Source organism: Vipera ursinii (assembly GCF_947247035.1).
Source record: "Vipera ursinii genome assembly, chromosome: 9".
In the NCBI taxonomy this organism is placed as follows: Eukaryota; Metazoa; Chordata; class Lepidosauria; order Squamata; family Viperidae; genus Vipera; species Vipera ursinii.
This window is the reverse complement of record NC_139523.1, coordinates 21,990,506-22,014,579: the sequence shown is the minus strand read 5'-3', so window position 1 is coordinate 22,014,579 and position 24,074 is coordinate 21,990,506. Positions and strand designations below refer to the sequence as shown.

Below are 24,074 nucleotides of genomic sequence, written 5' to 3'. Positions count from 1 at the left end.
AATCCATTTATATCATATTCATAAATGGAATGTTTCAAACATTATTCCATGGATTCTGCCATCTCCCGAAGAGAAGAGGATAGATGTGTATTGAACCGGTATTAGGCATTTCAAAGGAAAGGAGAAGCCTTTTGAACTGGGGAAACAAAAGGGGATGGGTACCATCTGGCTTTTGTCACGGAAGACAGCAATAAACATGAAGGGTCCTAAGTTCCTTTTTCCCACGAGATGGATGATACGAGAGAAAGGATTGGGGGAGTGACCAAATGGGGTTAAGGGGGGTTAAGCCAGGAACTCTTTATAAGGGTTTACTTCATGGGATAATATTAAGTCCTGTCTCTTTTCGTACAACCAAGCATGTCATACTAAAGATTCTTTTTGGAATAGATTTGACTCCAAGAATTTTGTCTTCCTAAGACGTGGTTTGGGGTGGGTCCTGACAATGATGGACAAATGAATGTCCAGTCTCTTCTTGAAAGCCTCCAGTGATGGAGCACCCACAACTTCTGGAGAGAAGCCGTCCCGCTGATTAATTATTCTCCCTGACAAGTAAATTCTCCTTAGTTCTAGATCGGATCTCTCAAGCTTCCATCTTCCTGTCCTGCCTTCAGGTGCTTTGGAGAATAGGTTGACTCCCTCTTCCTTCTGGCAGCCCTTTTTGATATTGGAAGACTGCTGTCATGTCCCCCGCTTGTCCTTCTCTTCGTTAAACTAGACGTATCTAATTCCCCTCCATCGTTTATCATATATAAGTTCAATAAATAATAATAATATATTTTGCCCTCCAGACCCCTGATCATCTTTGTTGCTCTCCTCTGCCCTCTTTCTAGGGTCTTTCTTTCGTGACCCCCCCCCCTTTTCTGTAGCTACTGCCGGTCACTTTCAATTTAAATAATGTTGAGAGCGGATAAGATCAATGCTGGTGAAAAGGAATCAAGGTCGGGGGAGGGGGAAACTAAAATAAAGAGATCTAAGGAAAATAGGATTTTTACTCTGGGCGTGCCTCGTTTCCTGCTTGATCACACTCGCTTTCCTTGTCCACCAAGACGCCCCAGTTGAAGATGGGATGAAGAATTCGCATTTGATTTTCCCCCCACCCACCCAAAGACTATGTGTGTTAAATACAGATAGTCCTCGACTTACAACGGTTGGTTGAGCGACCGTTCAAAGTTACAACAGCACTGAAAAAATGAGACTTATGAGCATTTTTCAGTTAGAACCTTTGCAGCATCCTCAAAGTCACGTGATCGAAATTCAATTCACTTGGAAACTGAAATGGTTTCAGCGTCCCCAGGGGTCAGTTGATCCCCTCTGGCGACCTTTTGGCGAGCAAAGTCCATGGGGAAGCCAGATTCACTTAACAACCGGGTTACTGACTTAACCACTGCAGTGATTTTGCTTAACAGCGGTGGCAGAAAAGGTCGTCAAAATGGGACATGTCTCACTTAACAGCAGAAACGTTGGTCTCAATTGTGATCGTCAGTTGAGGACAACCTGTACACACGTGTGCAATTTGGGGCGCCTTGGGGAGAGCCTCACGGCTGCCAACTCTCTCTTACTCCATCTGCATTTGTCCCTGCACACAACTCAACTTGTAAACGGTCCCCAGAAACCCCACACAAGGTGCCATCGTCCTATTGCAATGCCTAATACAATTACACACCACAAGGCTTAAATATACCTGGAGTGAGTGACTTTGCTAACTTCATTCAGTTAAATTAATGCCTATTAAATACAAAGAACAAAGTCGATTTGCCCCACTCGAGCGATGCTTCCGACATTCCGTCCAAAGTCTGGCCCTCAGCTGTGAGGAGTGGAATGGCTTTAGATTTTGTGTTTCACAGCTCCGCTTCCTTGTGCTAAAACCTGATCCCTGAACAAAAGGTAAAGTTTTCCTATCCAGTCATGCCCGGCTCTAGGGCGTGGTGCTCACCTCCGTTTCTTACCCATTTATCTACTCACATTTGCATGCTTTCGAACTGCTTGGTGGGCAGCAGCTGGAGCCAGGAACGGGAGCTCACCCGTGCTGCAGTGCCCGGGTCTCGAACCCGTCAGCTTTCCAGCTGATAAACTCAGCACCTTTAACCGCTGAGCCATCATGCGTGCCCTGAACACTCATCCCAAAATTGGTCCAACCCCACAGTGGTGTGAGGTACATGCAAAGAGGGAGCTGTTGCTGGATCAAGAAAATCACCGTTGTTGTTGGTTTTTTTTGATGTCTGAAGGGACATCTCTGGCTTGCTGAGCTCTGCTACATGTCAATTTGAAAAGGAAGATGGTTTTAAGTCTGCAGCCGACATGAAGGCGGGAAACCCACGGCAGCAACGCCTTGAGTCATTCTTGCTGTCTTGTGAAATGGTCCTTGGGAAATCTTCCTGTCCCACGAAGCAGCTGACGGTCCCTGGACTTCCTCTCGTCAGCTGCCACCAGGGCCATGGTCACTGCTGTGCAGCCACTGCCCTTCGCAGCCAAGAACCGCCGGGCCTTCCGAATCCAGCAGCCTCTGGGACTGGTCCGTCCCTGGATACCTCATGGGCATCTGATTGGCCAGGGGCCTCGGGGGCATGGATATGACCGGATGGTTCAGGCCCCTTGGAAGCAACTGGAGAGGATGGGAGGAGACATGAGGGCTGGAAGAAGAAAAGGGGTACAGGGGTACAGGGTGGAAGGCAGGATCAGTCATGTTCTCACGGAGGAGATCTTTGGAGGACCTCGAAAAGCCCATCGGCTGCTCTAGGGTGGATGAGTGGGACCTTCTCTCCAATTCCACGCCCCGCAACGGGGCAGAGGTCAAAGGTCCATTCGTCACGATAATGCTTTCTGGCCTCAGAGCGGCTGTGTTGGGAGAATGGCTGGCCCTGTGAGGCTTTGGGGTCTGATCAGGGCTGGGAATGGTGGAGCAGGAATCCGGCGAGGCATGTAGCCCGTCTGAAGGGAGATAAAAGCACGGTTAGTAGGGCAATCTATTGATTAAATCGACACAGATTAGAGTTTTACAGTTGAGGTCAAGCGGTTGAGGTGACTTTGAGACTTGTGGACTTCCAACTCCTAGAATTCTCTTCTGAAAACTTGTGGACTTCCCTCAAATTCCTTTGTGAAGACTTGTGGATTTCAACTCCCAGAATTCCCTTGGGAAGACTTGCTGGGGAATTCTGGGAGTTGAAGTCCACAGGTCCTAAAGTTGCCAGGGTTGGGCACCTCTGAGGTGGAAGAAGGATTTACCATGCACTAAATGGGAATTAATTATGGAGCTACACAATGCATATCGTTCCTTATTTTGAGGAACATCAACGTGGCCCACGTTTCTTCTTGACAACAGGATCTCATAGCTGTTCCCACCCATGGGACTGCTGGATTGATTCAGGAGGAAAGCAAAACCTTTTTTTTTGTTCCTAAATTCTAAGGGTTCAATATACGGGGTGTGTGTGTGTGTGTGTTTCCTCTACTTATAATCTCAATTGGGACTAGAATCTTGTGGCTAAGCAAGGTGATTATTAAGTGAGTTATGTCCAATTGTGAGATTTTTTTTTTTTTTTGCCTTAGCGCTTAAGTGAATCGTGCCACCGTTACATGAATCCAGCTTCATAATTTGGCTTGTTGGAAGCTGGCTGGGAAAGTCGGAAATGGCCCCAGGATGTCGCAACTGTCATAAATACATGCCGGTTGCAAAAGCACCCGAATTTTGATCACATGACTGGGATGGTTGTAAGCACGAGGACTTTTTTGAATGGTCACTAAAGGAAATGTTGTAAGTTGAGAACTTCCTATATTTCCAACTCGACCGCGTCCAGGGCTGTCTTCCATTCCCACCCGCTTTTGAATCAAGCCTGGCAGAAAATCCAGGAGGCCTAATTGGGGGGAGGGGGGCTAACTCACGGGGGTGGGTCCGAAGGCCAGGAGAGCTAGCAGCGCTGATTGTGGGGGACGATCCATCATGGCTGCTGTCGGGGTGCGGAATAGGCCGGGCAGCCTTTCCCCTCAGGATATCAATCACCTGGAGAGTAGAAAGATGAGGAGATGAATAAAAACTTTATACCTTTTTTTTTAGAACAATAACTTTATTGTCACTTTAAATGTACATTAATCAGCATACATTAAAAGGAGATTTCGTGGCATACAGCTTTCAAAGGGTAACCACCTCCAATAGACACTGCATAAATATTACTACTACTACTACTACTACTACTAAAGGTAGTCCTCAACTTACAATAGTTCACTTCGTGACCGTTCGATAGGGCAAGTGGCACTGAACAAAGTGATATGACCATGTTTCACGCTTACGACCGTTGCAGCATCCCCGTGGTCACGTGATGAAAATTCAGACGCTTGCCAACTGACTCGTATTTATGACGGTTTGCAGAGTCCCCTGGGGTCACGTGATCCCTTGGGCAACCTCCTGATGAGCAAAGTCAATGGGGGAAGCCAGATGCACTTAACAACTGGGTGACTCATTTAACAACCCTCTTTCGCTGAACAACTGTGGCGAGAAAAGTCGTAAAATGGGGCAAAACTTCATGTCTCGCTTAGCGATGGAAAATCTGGGCTCCCCTGTGGTCGTAAGTCAAGGGGAAATCACCTACACTAGCCCCGCTGCATTTACACCAAAGATGCACCTCTTGTCTCACCCTGTTGTTAACTTTGAGGAAACGGTTTAACCTGTTGGACCTGAATGACGCCCTTGCCCTTGTGAACAGTGTGTGTTCTGTTCCTGTCCTTTGTCACACAGAGAAAGTGTGTGTCTTTGTGTCTCTCTCGCAGTCCTTGTCCACATTTCTGGGATAATATTTCCCTTAGGCTAAATATTCCCCCGGGAGCACGTGGACCGTTGAACACACCAGCATTGTGAATTAATTTTCTTTTCTTCCTCTTACTAACCTGGCCTGAAAATGTATTAATTGATAAAATACTTTTTATGTGCCGCCAGTTCTCGTGGTGCATATACATAGAATGAAGGCTACTGCTAAGCTTGTAAGCCGCCCTGAGTCTTCGGAGAAGGGCGGGATATAAATGGAATTTTTTTAAAAAAAATATATGTTCCGTCTGTAATCGTGACGTATATACACTGAAAAATCAACTGTGGACCCCCTTATTTAGACTTCAAAGCTTGTAAGTATAGGTAGTCCTCAACTTACGAACTCCAAATGTCTGTTGTTAAATGAGTTTTCCTCATTTTCTGACCATTTTTACCATGGCTGTAAGGCAAATCACTGCAGTTGTTAAATGAACCATATGGTCACTAAGCACATCTAGCTTTCCCCATTGATCTGGCTTGTCAAAAGCCAGCTGGGAAGGTTACAAATGGCGGATCCCAGGACCCTGGGACAGTATAATGGTCAAATTTTGATCACATGACCATGGGGATGCTGCAACGGTCGTTAAGGGTGAAAAACTATTACAGCTCACTTTTTTTTCAGGGAGTTGTACTTTCAAACGGTCGCTATACCATGTTAAGTGAACGACCACCTCTAATTCATTGCAGGGGGTCCCTCGTCTGCTCCCAGCCCCTACAAAATTGGCCCCGTTATCCCGTTCAGGGTACAGGGAGTCCTCAACATACAGCCACAACTCAAACCCAAATTTCTATTGCTAAGTGAGACATTTGTTAAGCGGGTTTTACCCCATTTTACGACCTTTCTTGGCATGGCTGTTAAGTGAATCTGGACTCCCGGTGGACTATGAGGTCACAAAAGAGGATCGCGTGACACCCCCCCCATGGGACACTGCAACCGTCCTAAATACGAGTCAGTCGCCGAGCGTCTGACTTTGGGGCACGTGACCGCAGGGCTGCTGCTCAGTTGTAAGTGTGAACAATCGTCGTAAGTCCCCCTTTTTTTTCCAGTGCGGTCGTAACTTTGAGCAGTCACTAAAGGAACCGTTGTAAGTTGAGGACTACTTGCACTGTTGTTCTTAATCAGACATAGGCAAATTCGCTCGGTAGTGTCATCTCACCCTTTTGTTCCTTGCTACCATCAAGGCAGTGTCGTTGTGGTAATTTTTCAGGCCTCCGTCTGCCCCGTTTCTCACCAGAAGCCTCAGCATGTCCAACAGACCCCTTCCGCTGGCTGTGTGGAGCGCTGTATTGCCCCCGTAGGATTGGGCGTTTACATTGGCACCGTGCTGTAAAATGGGTACAAGACACACACAGACACGCACATTTTAAGGATGCACCACAGTGGAGCTTGCAGAAATTCTGCATGCATGCATGCTGGCAAAGATTTCAGAACATTTGAGGAAATGAAAATTTATTTATTTTTATTTTTATTTTATTACATTTATATACCGCCCTTTCCCGGAGGACTCAGGGCGGAGGACTCAGGGCGGTTTACAGGGAATTAAAAACCAAAAATACAAAAGTTAAAACCAGTTTAAAAAAGATTAAATTTATCCCTGTACAAATAAAACCCCAATTAAAATAAATTAATCCTCAGCTAAGCTAAGACTGTTCCTTATAGGGTGGAAAATATTTGCTCGGGCATAAATGTTGTATTTGCCAGTCCTTAGAATTCTAGGCTTGATTGGTTTACAATGCCTCTATTTATGCAGGAAGATGGGTTTACGACTTTTCTGCCACACTGTGGCTTTGTCACGCTAGAAACTGAAAACCTTGTTATGTTAACAATGGTTTATTACAAACAAGCAGCATTTAAAGTCATGGTTACTGAGTTGTGGTATATTCATTGACCCAGATGATAAAACAAAGTATGGTTTGGAGAAGTGGGTCAGTATTTTCTCAGGTCTGACCACTTTACGCTGAGTGGACTTCAACTTGTAGAATTCCCCAGCTGAAGTCCCCACAGCTTAAAGTGGCCAGGTTTGACAAACACGGCTTTGCTTGCTTTAGCTTAATCTTTCCATATAAAGGTAAGGTAAAGGCTCCCCCGCACATGCGTGCTAGTCGTTTCCGACTCTAGGGGCTGGTGCTCATCTCCGTTTCAAAGCCGAAGAGCCAGCGCTTGTCTGAGGACGTCTCCGTGGTCATGTGGCCGGCATGACTAGACGCCAAAGGCGCACGGAGCGCTGTTACCTTCCCACCGTAGTGGTCCCTATTTTTCTACTTGCATTTTTACGTGCTTTCGAACTGCTAGGTTGGCAGAAGCTGGGACGAATAACAGGAGCTCACTCTGCTACGCGGCACTCGGGATTCGACCCGCCAAACTGCCGACCTTCTGATCGACAAGCTCAGCATCCTAACCCACTGAGCCACCGCGTCTCTAATCTTTCCATATAGCTTGTGCTAAATTATTGTTTATAGGAATCGAACAATTGCTGTCAATGCATTTTTGGGGTTTTTTGGGTTTTTTTCAAAAAGGTTTGAGGCGAAAGGGGATTTTCTCAAGAAGGCAAACCATCCTTACCTGTAGTAGCAACTCCACCATATCCAAATTATTGTTCTCCACAGCATGAAGTAGTGGAGATCTGCCACTCTTTATGTCCTAAAAAACAGGAGTCAATCAGAGTTGGTGAAAATGGGCACCATTATTGGCATTATGTTGGGAACATTAATGAAATTTACAATTCGGAGACCATGATTCTTTCCCTTTTCTCTATTCACTCTTTAAAAAACAGTAGTAAACATTAGTACTGATGCTCTGAAGTCTGAATTCCCATACAAACAGTGGGGAACACTGTTGGAAACCAGTAACTCTGAAACAGGTAATGGATTAGGGCCTCTTAAGGTCTCATGGAAACAAATAATAATTTGCGATATTCCAATGCAATTCTGTTGTACAGCAAATTCCTCATCTCATACACTAGCAATTTATTTCAAATTCATTAACCCCTCATAAAAATTACCCAAAGCTCTGAAGTCTGAATTCCCATAGAGACCGCGGTGAACACTGTTGGAAACTAATAGCTCTGAAACAGGTAAACATATTGGGGCCTCTTAACTTCTCATGGAAAAAATAATAATTTGCTATATTCCAATTCAGTTCTCTTGTACAGCAAACTCCCAGTCTTGTACACTAGGGAAAAGTGCATGTTTGCAGATAGGCAAACATAATAAAAATGAAGAGCTAAACTTGAAGGGAAAGGATTTAATTTTGTTTCAAATTCATTAATCCCCCTCATAAAAAATTATTAAAAGATGGTATCACACCAAAATATAGCCATTCAACTCTACCACGGGCCTTTTCTTGTCTGTTTTCCTCCTTAAGACATTTCCTCCGATTTCTCAAACATTCCCTTTTAAAATTACAGTCCTGCACAGTTCAGTTGTTTGAAATTGTAACATCCTATTCCACAACCCTCTCTCGGAATGAAAAAGGAACTCTTCCTCTGCTTATTCATTTAAAACTCTTTTTTGTTTACTTTCATAAAACAAACTTTCCCATTAATCAGAACACCTCCCGAGTTTCATTTAACCCTCCTGAGTTTCACTAAAACAATACAAGCAAAATATCGTATAATTTTTGCGGTTTGCCAACAGGTCTCTACATTTCATCCTTAATTATTCATAGCTGTAATCAATTGCAGAGATCAGTGGAGTTTTCGTGCAAGGTCCTCCAGTTCATTTCCTCCTTCCTATACCATCAGAATGAACAATACTCAAAATATCTGTAGGAGATGACCCAGGCTGAGCCTGAGGGAGGGGGCATGTGTCAAATACATCATTAGATCTAAGTCTCTGCAAGCTCACAAGAGATCTAAATTCAGCCCACCTGTCTTTCTTATCTCCCGCTCATTTCCCCTTAACGGTCAGTTGGCCAGGTTCTTATAGAGAGCTTAAGCTTGCAATAAATCTTTATACTCATTGAACTTCCTGAATCTCCTGATTTCCTGCACGCTTGACAATACCCTCTTGAACTCCGTGCTTACCACAGCATCTACATCTGCTCCATGATCCAGCAAAGCAAGAACCATGTCAGAGTTAGAGGATCCAACCGCTAAATGCAGCGGGGTAAAACCTAGTTAAAGACAAAAAAGGGATGGGGAACACAATAGGGATGTTTGTTTTTTTAAAACAAAAGCAGTTCTTGTCCACTTGTCATTTTGTCAATGATTCCAACTAGAGGTAGTTTTCGACGTACGACCACAAATAAGGCCAAAATTTCTGTTGCTAAGTGTGACATTTGTTACGTGAGTTTGACTCCACTTTACCACCTTTCTTGCCACAGTTGTTAAGTGAACCGCTGCCGTTGTTCACTTAGTGATGTGGCTGTTAAGTGAAGCTGGCTTCCCCATTGACTTTGTTTGTCAGAAGGACGCAAAAAGGGGATCACATAACCCGGCGGGACACTGCAACCATTTCAAAGCCGTTTCAAAGCCGAAGAGCCAGCGGTTGTCTGAGGACGTCTCCGTGGTCATGTGGCCAGCATGACTAGACACCAAAGGCGCACGGAACGCTGTTACCTTCCCACCGTAGTGGTCCCTATTTTTCTACTTGCCTTTTTACGTGCTTTCGAACTGCTAGGTTGGCAGAAGCTGGGACGAGTAACAGGCGCTCACTCTGCTACGCGGCACTCGGGATTCGACCCGCCAAACTGCCGACCTTCTAATCGACATTAAACTAGACATACCCAATTCCAGCAACCGCTCCTCGTATGTTTCAGCCTCCAGACCTCTAATCCTCTTTGTTGATCCCATTGCATCCTATTAACCCATCAGGCCTCACCCTCGAAGTTCCGGGCCTCCAGATCCAGTCCGGTGAGACTTCCCTCCAACAACTCCCGCAGGCAACGGAGGCTGCCATGCTCACAGGCCAGATGCAGAGCAGTTTGTCCATTCCGGTCCAGCACCATGGGTGATGCTCCCTGGGACAGCAAAAGCTTCACCAGGTAAGGCTGAGCTATGATGACGGCCAAGTGTAACGGGGTCTGGAATTGGGGAAAGAAAAGGGGCTGATCACTGCCAGGGAATATATGGAGAGTTTACTTATTATCATTTACTTATAGCCCACCGTTATTATTTCTAAAATTAACACAAGGGGGTGAACATATCCAAGCCAATCTCCTCCCTTCTGTTTTCCCCCAGAACAACAACCCTGTCAGGTGGGTTGTTGGGCTGAGAGAAAGGAACTGGTGCCCAAAGTCACCCAGCTGGCTTTCACGCCTAAGGCAGGACTAGAATTCACTCTCTCCTGATTATTGGCCCAAAGTCACCCAATCAGCTTTTATGTCTAACGTGGGACTAGAATTCACTGTCTCCTGATAATTGGCCCAAAGAACTCAGCTTCTCTGATAATTGGCCCAAAGTCACCCTGTCGACGTTCATACCTAAGGCTGGACTAGAACTCACCGTCTCCTGGTGATTGGCCCAAAATCACCCAGTCACCTTCCATGCCTAAGGGAGCCTAAAACTCAGTTTCTCTATCTGATTGGCACAAAGTCACCCATCCAGCGTTCATGCCTAAGGCAGAACTAGAACTCACAGTCTCTCACTTTCTAGCCTGGTGCCTTAACAGCAGCTAAATTTTATGCAGTTAAGGCTCCTGGGTTTTTCCTGTAATGGGTTTATTTACAAACAAACACACACACACACAAACACAACAGTAGACGTGCCCTGAAATGCACAGACCCGTCTAGAATTTTTATTAAAAGTTTTAGATTAAAAAAGATAAAAAAGTCAGGCAAACTAACATAAGGTAAGGAAGTAAAAAAAAGGAAAGAAAGAAATTTAAAACAGGGAAAAAGTGCAAGAAAGGAAAATAAAAGCTGCATTCTTTTTTTTTAAAAGAATGGTTCGCCACCCAGAGTCACTGGTTCAGAGGGGCGGCCACACAAACGACATGACGAAAAATCCCAGTCCGATTCCGATTCCGAACTTAAAGCCAACCCCTAAATTGAACATGCCGGGTTCAAGGTTTCCGCTGCAGGGACCTGCGCTTTCGTGAACAGCGTCTCTACCACGCTTGGCGGGGTGGAGAAAGCTGGCTGAGTTGCGGGGTCATTTCTGGGCAATGGCCCCCGCCTGCAGAGGAAGTCAACGCACAACAAACCGAGATGCCCACAAGGAAAAGACCACTGTCTTCGGTGCTCTTCCCTGGAACCACGGAAGCGCCACTGCCCGGCACCCCAGTTTCATTTCAACAGCTCTTACTCACTGAATTCGGAGGAAACCAGCTGAGTTCCCGTGATCAAACCGCATCGCCAGCACCTGCTTGCATTCATTTAGCCCGGACTTTCTCAGAAAGGGCGGGGTAGGGGGGAGAACAGGGTCCAAAGCATGGTTTATAAGAAACAGAGAAGGAAGTGATGGCGGGGGGGGGGGGGTGGATGGGACCCATATGGGACAGGGGCAGCCCAAAGAGGCAGCAAGGCTGCCTTTTCGCCTTTTCCCAGTGATCACTGGTGTGCAGGAAATGCAGGCAGACTTCTGTTGGAAAGGCACAAGCTTGCCTTTGCAAACATTTCATTCATTCATTCCTGCATGCATGCATTCGTTCAGTCATTCATTCATTCATTTACTGAAAATAAGTGAAACTTATTAAATCAATATGAAGTTTCTTTGCCCTCCATCTCGTATCTAACGACCTTGGGCGGCTCACAACATAAAAACATAAAAACAACCATTAACATAATTCATTGTAAAAAAACAACAACCCAACAACACAGCAGATAAAAACCTTTACAGATGTTAACCAAACACAGGTAGTCCTCGCTTAGCGAGGACAATGAGCCAGTTGGTCATTAAATGAAGCCACCGCCAAGTGCGACCTCACGATTTTCTGACCTGACTTCAGCTTTCTTTTGCTTGACAAGACCCGGGAAGGTTGTAAATGCGTGAAATGGTTGCAGAGTTATTTTTTTTCCCTCACCGTCAGAACAGTGGCTGAAGGTTGGTAAATGAGGACTAATGGTAGTTCATTTCCAAAGCCAGTGGTCATGGGTCTTTTAGGAGTCATTCCTGACTGGCTATTCTCTTAAAGTAAGAGGGAGGAGTAGCAAAACAGGCTAGCAAAACCGTGTCAATTTTTCTGCTTCTCCCTGGCTAATTGAGGAATTCTGGGAGTTGAAGTCCACATATCTTAAAGTTGTAAAGGTTGAGGAACACCGGTCTATACCTCCAAAGATCAGAACTGTGCACGCCATGGTATTCCCTACGATATCCTAACAAAGTGAAAGTTGAGCTTCAAAGAAGCAAGCAAAGGATGAGTTGGCCTTTGACCTTTGGTGTTGGAGAAGACTTCCCCATGGGTGGCCAAGAAAACAAACCGATGGATTATCAAAAGAAGTCGACTCAAAGTTCGCACAGAAAACTCAAATGATCAAATTATCCTACTTTGAGCACATTTTGAGAAGACCCAGCTCTCTGGAGAAGGCTCTGACGCTGGGAAAGATGGAAGGAAAACGAAGATCACGACTATCAAGGCAAATGGACTCAGATACAGAGACAATGGGGACACCAGTGGGAAAGTTGGAGGACCAGGTGAAAGACAGATCATCATACAGAAGATCTATTTATGTGCCATACTCAAGAGTTTCTGTACTCCGACTATAGACTATTGAAGACTATTCCTGAAGTCTGCCCTGTGGTAGCCCCAGGCTTATCAAACACCTTCACAAAAGTCCCTGGCTGATCCTTCATTTGTAGTTTTGAGCAGATCCTATCATCCTTCATACTTTGATCCCTGGGCTTCTTTTACTACTGCCTATCCGCACGTATTCCATACCCAATGATGCTTTGATGAGTAGTCCTTGATTTATGGCCATTCACTTAGTGACTGTTCAAAGTTATGGCAGATCCCTCGAAAGCTATTTATGGCCTGGTTCTAAAGTTCTGACGTCTGCCCCTCCCCCACAATCATGTGACCACATTTTGGGGACTCAGTAACCAAAGCATATCTATAGTTATTTGTAGCAGGACCATGAGTTATGACATTTCTGCTGGAAACTGGCATTTACTTCTGGTTTCTGGGAAAAAATTGACCCATAGCGAAGAATGGATTCACTTAATGATGGCATCATTTGCTTTGTCATGTTCACTTAGCAACTGCCACAAAAAAGGTCCTAAAATTGGGTCCGGTTGTATGATGAGCTGCTTAATGACCTTCAGGATTTATTTATTTGTTTATTTATTTAAATTTCTATACCGCCCTATTCCCGAAGGACTCAGGGCGGTTTACAGGGCAGCATAAAATACAATATAAAAGATAATATAAAATTAAAATACATTAAATTAATTAAGCCCAATTAAAACAATATTTAAAAAGCTAAAACCCCTTCCGTCCAGGCCTGATAGATCGAAAAACCAGGTTTTCAGGTCCCGGCGAAATGAACGCAGATCGGGGGCGGTCCTAAGTTCCACGGGTAAATCATTCCAGAGGGCAGGCGTGCTCACAGAGAACGCTCTTCCCCTAGGAATAACCCGCCAGCATTCCTTAACCGGCGGTATCCTGAGAAGGCCCTCCCTGTGGGAGCGCACGGGACGAAGGGAGCTTGATGCCGGCAGCAGGTGTTCCCTCAGATAACCCGGACCCAAGCCATTTACGTCCATAATTGTTGGGCCTAATTACAGTCAGAACTTGAGAGCTCCTTGTATTACCTCTCAATGTTCTCTTTTTCACATTTTTCTCCTCTTAATTGCATCTTCAGCCGCTCTTGCCTCAGTGGATGCGTTCTCCAACACTGGAGGCTTTGAAGAAGAGACTGGACAGCCATTTGTCCGGAACAGAACAGAAAGAATAACGGTATTGTAAGGGACCTTGGAGGTCTTCTAGTCCAACCCCCTGCTCAGGCAGGAAACTCTATATCATTTCAGACAAACGGTTGTCCAGCCTCTTCTTAAAAACCTTCAGTGATGGAGCACTCACAACTTCTGGAGGAAAGTCGTTCCATTGATTAATTGTTCTAATTGTCAGGAAATTTCACCTTAATTCCAGGTTGCTTCTCTCCTTGATTAGTGTCCATCCATGGCTTCTTGTTCTGCCTTCAGGTGCTTTGGAGAAGAGGATGATCCCCCCCCTCTTCTTTGGGGCAGCCCCTTAGATATTGGAACATAGCTATTATGGTATAAAGCAGTGGTTCTCAGTCAGTTCTCCGTGTGTGTGTGTGTGTGTGTGTATGTGTGTTATTTATTATTTAAGATTAATAATTTAAATCTTGGGAATCCATGGACAAAAATGGTATTTATAAGGAGTCTGTGGCAAGAAAAGGTTGTGAGCCACTGGTATAATGTATAAAGGAATAGTACAGAATCTCTTGCTTGAGCAGGGGGTTGGACTAGACGACCTCCAAGGTCCCTTCCAACCCTGTTATTCTGTGTTCAAACTGAAGACGTCAGAACAAACCCACAGGCTCTGACCCCAATTTCCTCCTGTCTCATTGCTGGTTCAGTACTTATAATCTGGCTTTGCTCACCATGAAGCAAGCTCTCTTGAGCAATAGTTTGAGGAAGTGACTCTGGGCTTTGCCACCAGCAGATTCGAGGGAAAGTCCCGTGGGTGGAGAGAGGAGGGTGTGTGTGTGTGTGTGCAAAGCCCAAATGGTTGCCAGGAACTAAGCCAACAATCTGTGCTCTCTGTCAGGTCAAAAAAGTCAAGAAGAGGATTGCAAGGTGCACTCAAAGCTCCAGGAAAGGGTCAAGTAAATCAAGACGGCGGCCGCAATGAGGCAGTCAAAGCTCCAGGGGAGGGTCAAACAAATCAAGATGGCGGCCGCAGTGAGGCAATTAAAGCTCCAGGGAAGGGTCAAATAAGTTAAAATTTTGCTGCAATGAGGCAATCAAAGCTCCAGGGAAGGGTCAACTAAATCAAGATGGCGGCTGCAATGAGGCAGTCAAGGCTCCAGGGAAGGGTCAACTAAGTCAAGTCTATCTGCTCTAGGACAGCCTCTTTCCTGCTGTTGAAATCCTAATTCCTACTCAGCTCCTGGTTTGACAATATCAACTATCACATTTGTAGAGCTGTTTTCCCTCTCTCAGTCTAGAAACACTGAATTATAGGGCTGGAAGGGAACTTGGAGGTCTTCCATTCCAACCCCTGCCTAATTACAGGTAGTCCTCAACTTACAACCACAACGGAGCCTCTGGTTGCTAAGTGAGACAATTGTTACATGAGTTTTGTCCCATTCTACAGCTTTTCTTGCCACCATGAAGTTCACTGCAGTTGTTCAGTAAGTAATCCGGCTGTTAAGAGAATCAGCTTCTCCACTGACTTTGCTTGTCAGAAGGTCACAAAAGGGGGACCAGGTAACCCCAAGACATTGCAACGTTCACAGGTGCAAGTCGGGTTACCAAGTGTCTGAATTTTGGTCACGTGACTATGGAGATACTGCATTGGTTGCAAGTGTGAAAAACGGCCATAAGTCACTTTTTTCCACTTTTTTCCACTAGACAAACTGTTATACCATCCTGAGCAATTTTTTTTCTCTTGAAAACCTCCAGTGATGGATCACCCACAGCTTGCGAGGCAAGCTGTTTGGCTGCTTAATATTCTCATTTGCAGGAAATTCCTCCGTATTTCCAGAATGAATGAACCTTTATTGTCAAAGTACAACTATGTGTACATTGAGATTAGCTGAGCCTCCCTTTGTGCTCCCACCCCGCAACACACAGCGGCAACAAACCCTCCATCTTACTACACCATGTGAACCAACTACACCACGCGCCGGCCTCCCAAGTCAATTCTGCATAAAATTCACAGAAGTTATTTCTCATTCAAAAGCCTAGCAGCCCACGGATAAAAGCTGTTTTTCAGCCTGTTGGTGCGGCTGGCTATACTGCTCTATCTCCTACCCGATGGTAGGAGAGTAAATGGATCCCCCTCTGACGAGCTTCCTCCAGTCTTGCCTCTACCTGCCCCAACAACTTCCCAGTTTCTTCCCTGCGCTTGTTCCGTTTTTGGAAAACACCATCCCGCTTGTGAGGAAGCAGACTCCTGCCCTCTGTGTATTGATTGCAGCAGTTCGGCCCACTGGCTCCAATTTACCTACAAACTAGGATGCAACTTTTCCTGGAAGGGTGGGGCACCAGGAAATAAGCGGTATGCCAAAGCCGCACCCCACAACGGAAAACCTCCTTGAGCTGCCTCTCTGCTTCTGTGCATTCAAGCCTATCTTCTCGGGCTTAAGGGCTAGAAACTTGTTTGTTTTTTAAATCAGTGCCTTCTCTTTGGGTCATGTACTTTGAGGAAGCCTTCCTTCCCTACACCAGGAGGAAGACTGCAGGTCAGGGTTACGGCATATGCAACAGGGTTTTCCATGCACGTTCAAAATATCACATCCCACCGAGGGACAAAGAGCCAGTGTCTTAGGACAGCACTATCTTAGCTTAGCGTAAGATAAAAGCTGCCCCCCAAATCCCCTGAATTTTGAAGCTCAGATTAGAAAAACAGCCCCCTCGTTGGCCACCTGCAGCCACACCAGCCCAATCCATCCCTTTTTAGAATGAGCATCCTATACAGTGGTTCTCTTCTTGCGTCCACTAACCTGCCGCAGGTTGTTGAAGATATCTAGGTCCCGCTGTCCGTGTTGGAAGAGGGTCACTAAATGCTGAGTAGCCAGCAGGTTGCCCTGGGCTACAGCAATGTGGAGTGGCCTGCAAGAGAGCAAAAGACATCTTCAGTGACCTTCCCCAGCTCTTTAGACCTTCCCCAAACAGTGGGGTCCTGGATGGTCTCTGAGCCGGATGGTTTTCTTGCAGACGTCTCGCCAACCAACTAGGTAACATCATCAGGGCTAGAAAGGAGTGGGGTTTGCGCTGTTTATATACTAGTGGCTTGCCCTGTTAGTGTTAGTGGGGGTGATAAGATAGGGTTGATAGGGTTAGGGTTAGACCAGGGTTAGGCAACCTCGGCTCTTTTATGACTCGTGGACTTCAACTCCCAGAATTCCTGAGCCAGCATGGCTCAGCTTGGAAACCTCTTTCCCCTCAGCATGGCTGAGAACCCAGATTGTTGGGGGCCATAAGCTGACTTTGTAATAATGCCGCTTGGGGGGGGGGCGAAAGCCCTAATAAGTAGGCATATACATAGAATGAAGGCTACTGCTAAGTTTGTAAGCCGCCCTGAGTCTTCGGAGAAGGGCGGGATATAAATGGGATTAAAATTAAAATAAATAAAAATAAAAGAGCCAAGGCTGCCTACCCCTGGGTTAGAAAGACAGGAAGGTAGAGGTGTGGACTTCAACTCCCAGAATTCCCTAGCCACCATGCTTTAAGATGTGTGGGGTTCAACTCCCAGAATTTTTTAGCCGCCATCTTTAAAGCGCGTGTACCTCAACGGCCAGAATTCCCCAATCACCATGCTCTAAGATGCGTGGACCTCAACTCCCAGAATTCCCTAGCCGCCACTTTGAAAACACGTAGACTTGCTGGCTGGGGAATTCTGGGAGTCGAAGTCCACATACCTTAAAGCTGCTGAGGTTGAAAAACGCAGTCCTGGGGTTCCTGCGGGCTGAGACCGCTTGTCATAAGTCACCCCCTTTTGCAAAGGAGGAGCTGAAATGGGTCGAGAGGACTCCCCCTCCTTTTGAAATGTGCTTTGCTGCTCTTGGGGCCCCAACCGCACTTCCGGCGTGGGACAGCGCTCTCGGGCTCTCTCCCAAGGTCACGCCACACCGTGTGATTTCACAAAAGCTCTCCGGCACTCCGTTTACAATAAAGCGAAACTGTCTTTCAAAGCCCCATTCACAGCAGTCCCGGCAGAGACTTCCAGTAAGAACCACCGGCTCGGCTGTGACCTTTGCTTCCGGCCTCGCCACGGCACCCAGCTTCCTCACCGGAGCAGCCAAGTCAAGCCAAGCCAAGCCAGCATCCCCACACACACACACCCAAGCCCACCCCTCTCATCCCAAAAGAGGGCACTGGGATTCTGCTCCCATGACCCGATGACCTTTCCTTGCAGCCAGGTTTTCCTCTGCAGTTCTGCAGGGCTGGAGGAGGAAGAGGAGGAGAAGAAGGAAAAGGGTGTGTGTGTGTGTGTGTGTGTGTGTGTGTGTGTGTGTTGGCAAGAGAAGATCTCCCGCCCTGCCTGCGGGGCCAGCCAACACCCTTTGCCCCATTCCTGTAAAAGGAGCAAAGTTGCCAAGGGTTACGTAGCAGGGAGAAGGGGGAAAAGAAAAAAAGTCAGCAGCCAGCTAGGGAGGAACAGTTGGTGTGCGTGTGTGTGTGTGTTTGGGAGTCTGTGAGTGTGTAAGGGAGAGAGATTCAGCTGCAGCAGAAATGGGGGATTCCCCTTCCAGCTTAAGCTTGCTTTGATTCAAGAGCAGCAGGAACTGTTCTTAGGGTGACAATAGCAGAAGCGTTTTTTAAAAAACTAAAAACTAAAAAAAAATAAAATCTCCCGGCTTTGTGGCTTTTGGCCCAGAACAGGAAGTGAAGAGAGGATGTAACTGCAGGTTATTTATTTGTAAATAGACCAGAGCTGGCTTGTTAGGCACAACCTGAAACTTACTGAACCGGTGCTGTTTCCAACAACAGCCCACTCAACCTGTAGGTAGGGGCAGGTGATACCAGGTAGTCCTCGCCTTATGACCGAAACTGAGCTGTTTTAGCTGTTGCTAAATGAAACATGGGTTAAGTGAGTTTGGACTCATTTCGCGACTTTTCTTGCCACAGTTGTGAAGTCACAGGGTTGTTACGTGAATCAGCCTTCTCCCATTGACCTGGCTGGTCAGAAGGTCACAAAAGGGGATCAAGTGACCCCTGGGACACTGCGACCGTCATAAATGTGAGTCAGTTGCCAAGCGTCTGAATTTTGATCATGTGACCCTGGGGAGGCTACGCAACGGTCATAAGTGTGAAAAATGGTCACAAGCCCCCTTTTCCCAATGCCGTTCTAACTCTGAGCAGCCACTAAACAAACTGTTGCTACGGCATTGAAAGAAGCGACTGATGGCCATTTTTCACACTTACGACCGTTGCAAGCATCCCCACAGTCCTGTGGTCAAAATTCGGACACTTGGCAACCGGCTCACATTTACGACGGTTGCGATGTCAGGGAGTCACGTGTAAACTTTGTAAACTTCTGACCAGCGAAGTCAAAGGGGCGGGGTGGGGGGGAGAGGGGGGGGAAAAGCCAGATTCATGTAACAACCGGGTTACTAACTTAACTGCAGTGATTCACTTAACGACTTAACGGCAAGAAAGATCGCAAAATGGGACAAAACTCACTTAACAGCAGAAATTTGGGGCTCAGTTCGGGCGGTAAGTCGAGAACTCCCTGTATTGAAGATGGTGCAAATAGTCAGAAAGATGGGGTCCATATCACCCTCATCCCAGACCCCAATTACAGGCAGTCCTCGACTTACGACTACAACTGGGAAGCAAAATTTGCCAGATGTTTATTAAGGGAGTTGCACCCAGTTTTTATGACCTTTTTTGCCACGATTGTTAAGCAAATCTGAACAGTGACTAAGGGAATCACATGGTCATTAAGCAAATCCGGCTTCCTTCATTGGCCTGTTGGGCACCGGATGAGAAGGTTGCAAATGGCGGTCACCTGACCCCGGGACAGTGCAACCGTCATAAATATATGACAGTTGCCAAGCGCTGAAATGTTGATCGCTTGACCCTGGGGATGCTGTGGCGGTCATAGGTGCGAGGACTGATCATAAGTCGCTTTTTCAGTGCCGTTATAACTTAGGAGAGTCGCTAAACAAATAGCGGTAAGTCGAGAACATTGACCCAGCTCAAAGCGCAATTACAATTTAATTTCTCTCCAGAATTTTGCCCATAAGGCCATGAATCTTTTCAGAAAGATATATTCTGGACATAATAATAACCCTAACTAGAGCGATCATGTCCTCCTGTACAAATTGCCCATAGCTCTCCTCTGTTCCATGACAAAATTTGGTTTTTCAAGTCTTAAAGCCAAGGGCTCTTCTCTTTGCTTCCCAGTTCCTTCTGGATTTCCCCATGCAAAGAAATTTTCCTCTTACGTGTCTCCATCCTCATCTTGCTGCGTTGCCGTGGCAATATCCAAAGCCAGCTGGGCTTCTGGCGGGGGCATCAAGGAGTAAGAAGGCAGGATTCCCAACAATGACTGTGTGGTCAAAGGTTGTAAAAGTGGAGGCAGCTCTGGGTTCAGAAAGGGCCTGGTCAGACCTGAGGATTCGACAGGAGAGAAATGGCAAGGAGAAGCAAAGTTTGTTTGTTTACTTCCATCCTGCCTTTATTGTTGTTATAAATCACATATCCAATGTACCTTCCTTCTCCTATTTTTCCATAACAACAACCCTATGAGGTGGGTTGGGCTGAGAGAGGGGGACTGGCTCAAAGTCACCCAGTCGGCTTTCGTGCCTAAGGCAGGACTAGAATTCACCGTCTCCTGATTATTGGCCCAAAGTCACCCAACCAGATTTCATGTCTAATGTGGCACTAGAATTCACCGTCACCTGGTAATTGGCCCAAAGTCACCCAGTTGGCTTTCATGCTTAAGGCGGAACTAGAACTCACCATGTCCTTGTGATTGGCCCAAAGTCACCCAGCTGGCTTTCATGCCTAAGGCGGGACTAGAACTCACAGTCTCCTGGTGAATGGCCCAAAGTCACCCAGTCAGCCTTAGTCCCTAAGGCGGGACTATAACTCACAGTCTCCTGGTGATTGGTTGAAAGTCACCCAGCTGGCTTTCATGCCCCAGGTGGGACTAGAATTCGCCACGTCCTGGTGATTGGGCCAAAGTCACCCAGTTAGGTTTCATGCCTAAGGCTGCACTAGAACTCGCAGCCAGATTTCTAAGGTCATCTTTGATTTCCTTCAACCCAGAGATGAAGCCAGCTTCTCACCTGGTCAAGGCCCCTCTTGGTTTAGCTTGGGAAATAAGCCCAGGATTTGTGCCTGCAGGGAACCAGCATTCAGAGAAAGGAGGAAAGGCCTCCAAGCGGCACGTGGATTTGGTTTAACTGTCCAATGGGTTTCAAAACTGATGTCCTTCCTCAAGTTCCTACTTCAAATTTCCCTTGGGTTTCTGAACTCTTGAACCAACCTGGGGTGTTCATGTTGGGCATATTCAATGTAATGCAGAACGGGGGGAAAAACACATCTTTACTATCTTCCTGTCTATATACCTGGATAAAATACGGGGATCCCTTGGTTAACAACTGCCTTGTTTTAGGACTGTTCGAACTTATAACAGTGTGAAAGCAGCCTAATCAAGGAACCACCAAGAACAGCCCCCCCCAAAACACCGACAAAACAAGCCACTTATATATAAACAGAGAGCAAACCCCACCCCCTCCTAGGACTGGTGACATTACCTAGTAAGGTAATGAAACGTCTATACGAAAACAACCAAGCTCAGAGAGCGTTAATGACTCCACAGTTCAACCCTCAGCTACAAATATTTTCTTCTGTCAGTGCTGAGAAAAGTCACTTTATGACCAGTCCTTGAACTTACGGGTGTCTCAGCATCTCTGCAGTTATGGGATCCCCGTTTGCAACCTTCACAGCTGGCGAGCAAAGCCGAGCAAAGTCATTGGGGAAGCCAGCGGGAAGTTGCAAGTTTCTGATCACATCCCGCTTAAGAACTGCAGGTGATTCGCTTAATCGCCCCCGCCGAACGGATGTCACAAATTGGAAGTGGTCGTGGGACGTTTCACTTTACGACCTTGTCCCTTGGCCGCCGAGCGGTCTCAACGGCAGCCGTTAAGCGAAGACTATCTGGAGAGATCGAGCCGTCACAAAGCGGCAATGAGAATGGAGTTCAGCCTAGACTGCCAGAGGCTTTTCTTGATGTCATCTCATCTGGGGAAGCACTTGCTTGTGGTCCCGCAGATCTTACAAACCACCCCACTGAGACCACCTGCCCCTCTCCCCTCCCTCCCAGGAAGGCTGAGGAACTGCTGTGGGTTCAGGAGACGCCAGAGGCACCATTGTGAACTGCTGGTTGGTCAATAGCATCCTCTCACAAGAAATGCATGAAAAAAAAACAATTTTCACAGGGCAATCTCTACCAATCTCTTTGTCTCTCTCCCTCTCTCCCCCACCTCTCTCTTTCCTTCTCTCTCTGCTTTCTCCCTCCCTCTTTCCCCCTTTCCCTCTCTCTTCCACACCTCTCTCCTTCTTTCTCCCTCCCTCCCCGTCTCCACATCTCCCTCTGTCCCTTCCCCCTCCCTCCGTCTGTCCCCTTTCTCCCTCCCTTTCCCTCTTTCTCTCCCCCACCTCTCCCCCCTTTCTCCCTCCCTCCCCCTTTCCCCCTCCCTCCCTCCCCCTCTTTCTCCCTCCCTCCCCACCTCCCCTTCTCCCTCTCTCCCTCCGTCCTCTTTCTCCCTCCCTCTCCCCCTTTCTCTCTCCCCCTCTCCTTCTCTCTCCCCCACCTCTCCCCCCTTTCTCCCTCCCTCCCCCTCTGTCCCTCCCCCTTTCCCCCTCTCCCTCTCTCCCCCCTTTCTCTCCCTCTCTCTCTCCATCAGTCTCTCTCCTTTCTCTCTCTCTCTCTCTCTCTTTCTCCCTTCCTCCCCCTCTTCCCCCTCCTTCCAGCGTACCTCATAGAGGAGATATTGGGGGGGGGGCTACAACTAAAGGAGACCACCTCCGCTCATTGACTTACTAAACCCTCACTCCAGGTTAAGAAAGAAAGAACTAAGAGAAACCTTGGTGCATAGATTGGGGTGGGTGGGTGTCTGTCTCTTTAATAGTGCTTTAGAGTTTGGGCTGTGCTTGATCTGTTGAATTGTTTTAGTTTAGTAGTATTTACTATAGCCTCCCCCCCAGTCCCTTGGAGTGGGCGGCTATAACAGATTGAACGAAATACACAGATTGGGCTTGTGGTCCACTGTTTGTAAGGAGTACCAGGGGGGGGAAAAGGAGAAATTGCCCTAAAATATTGGGGCGGGGAGGGGGGAGGAAACACACGGCTAGTGAGAAGGAAGCTGGCAGCGGGGTATAAACATCATGGGAACCAGGAAAGGAAGAAAGGAAGGTTTTCTGGAGCTGGGTCCTTACCTGGATAATAGGAGACCGGTACCCTGGGGTAGGGCATGGAGACGTAACAAGGGTGGTAGCCATTGGAGTGGGGTTGCCAGGACCCACTTCCCTCCTGCCCACTCTCCCTCTTGCAGACCTTGCCAGCCAGAGGTGCCGGCGTGTCCCCGTTTGCCCCCTCCACGGCATAGCGGCGCTTTCTCAGAGGCAAATACATCTCCGGCTTCTTGTCTTCCTGCAGCCCACCTTTGGGGGATGCTGCTGCCGCTGCCGCCGCGTCAAGAGTCCTGGGTTGGGGCTCAGCCTGACCCATAGAAGCGTCTCTGGCGGCGGGTTCCGGCAGCGCTGCTGAAGAAATGCAGCCAGGCATCTGCTGGCCAGAGGGAGTCAGAGGAGGGTCTCCATGAGAGGGGGGGTGCTTGTCTTGGCTCCCCTGCTTCCGCCAGGTGCGCAGGTCCATGGGAAACTCCCCGGCCATCCTTCCTGGATGAGCCACAGAGTCCACCTGTCCCAGGTTCCTTCAAGCTTTTGAATAGAGGTCCCTCCTCCTGTCTAGATGCTGGGGGAGGGAGGGGGGGAGGGGGGTAGGGCAAGCGGCCACCTCAGCCCCCCATCTTTGCAAGGCCAACCTCGCTTTGCCTTGCCCACCTCCGGAGCTCCCCCCAAAGTCTGCCGGCTTCCAGCAAAGCAGAGCCGCGCAAGGTTGGTTTCAGCTGATGGGAAACAGAAGAAGAAGAACGGGACGGCGTCTTCTTTCTGCCAGCATCGCGGGTCGGTGTCCAACTTCTCCGGGGAGGGGTGCTGATGTCCCAGGTGGCCCCCTCCGAGAAGCCATGCGGTCGCCCTCCCCCCCAGCCCCAGCCCCTTCCCCAGCGGACCCTGCAGAGAGCTAGCGGCGTGCCATGCGCCTTTCCTGGGGAGCCCAGCGGGCAGTCCCTCCCCGGAGGGTCCCGGATCGACAGCTGGAGGGGTGGTGGTGGTGGTGGGGGGCGAGTGTCTCTTCCAAGCTTTCCCCCCCCCCCAACCTCACTGGATTCCTCGCCCGGATTCCTGCGAAGGGAGTCACCCGTCCAACGCCTCCCGAGCGTCTCGCCTCTGCCTTTGCCAAGTCATCCTTTTGCTGGCTCTCTCGGGCGGACGAGGGGGGGTGGTGTGGGAAGAAGGGGGGGCGGGCTGTGCAGAAGCTCCCCCCCCCCGCCGCAGGAGGGTCGGTGGGCCGGGCTGGGGGCTCCCTGGGCGCCCACGAGCCGATCCCCGGCGGCGTCGGCGGTGACAGCCGC

The 24,074-nt window shown here is 47.8% G+C and overlaps 1 protein-coding gene across 1 annotated transcript; it reads right to left on the bottom strand.

Annotated features, from left to right (window-relative positions):
* Nucleotides 1-1,163: 1,163 nt before the first annotated feature.
* Nucleotides 1,164-23,599, bottom strand: BCL3 (BCL3 transcription coactivator). Its single transcript, XM_083369386.1, has 9 exons — nt 22,816-23,599; nt 19,815-19,980; nt 16,365-16,473; nt 9,614-9,815; nt 8,818-8,906; nt 7,356-7,433; nt 5,950-6,117; nt 3,877-3,994; nt 1,164-2,928 (listed from the first exon to the last, which is right to left on the bottom strand). Exons 1-9 carry the CDS (start codon nt 23,270-23,272, stop codon nt 2,417-2,419), a joined length of 1,899 nt encoding a protein of 632 aa, XP_083225512.1. The 5' UTR covers nt 23,273-23,599; the 3' UTR covers nt 1,164-2,416.
* Nucleotides 23,600-24,074: the final 475 nt, after the last annotated feature.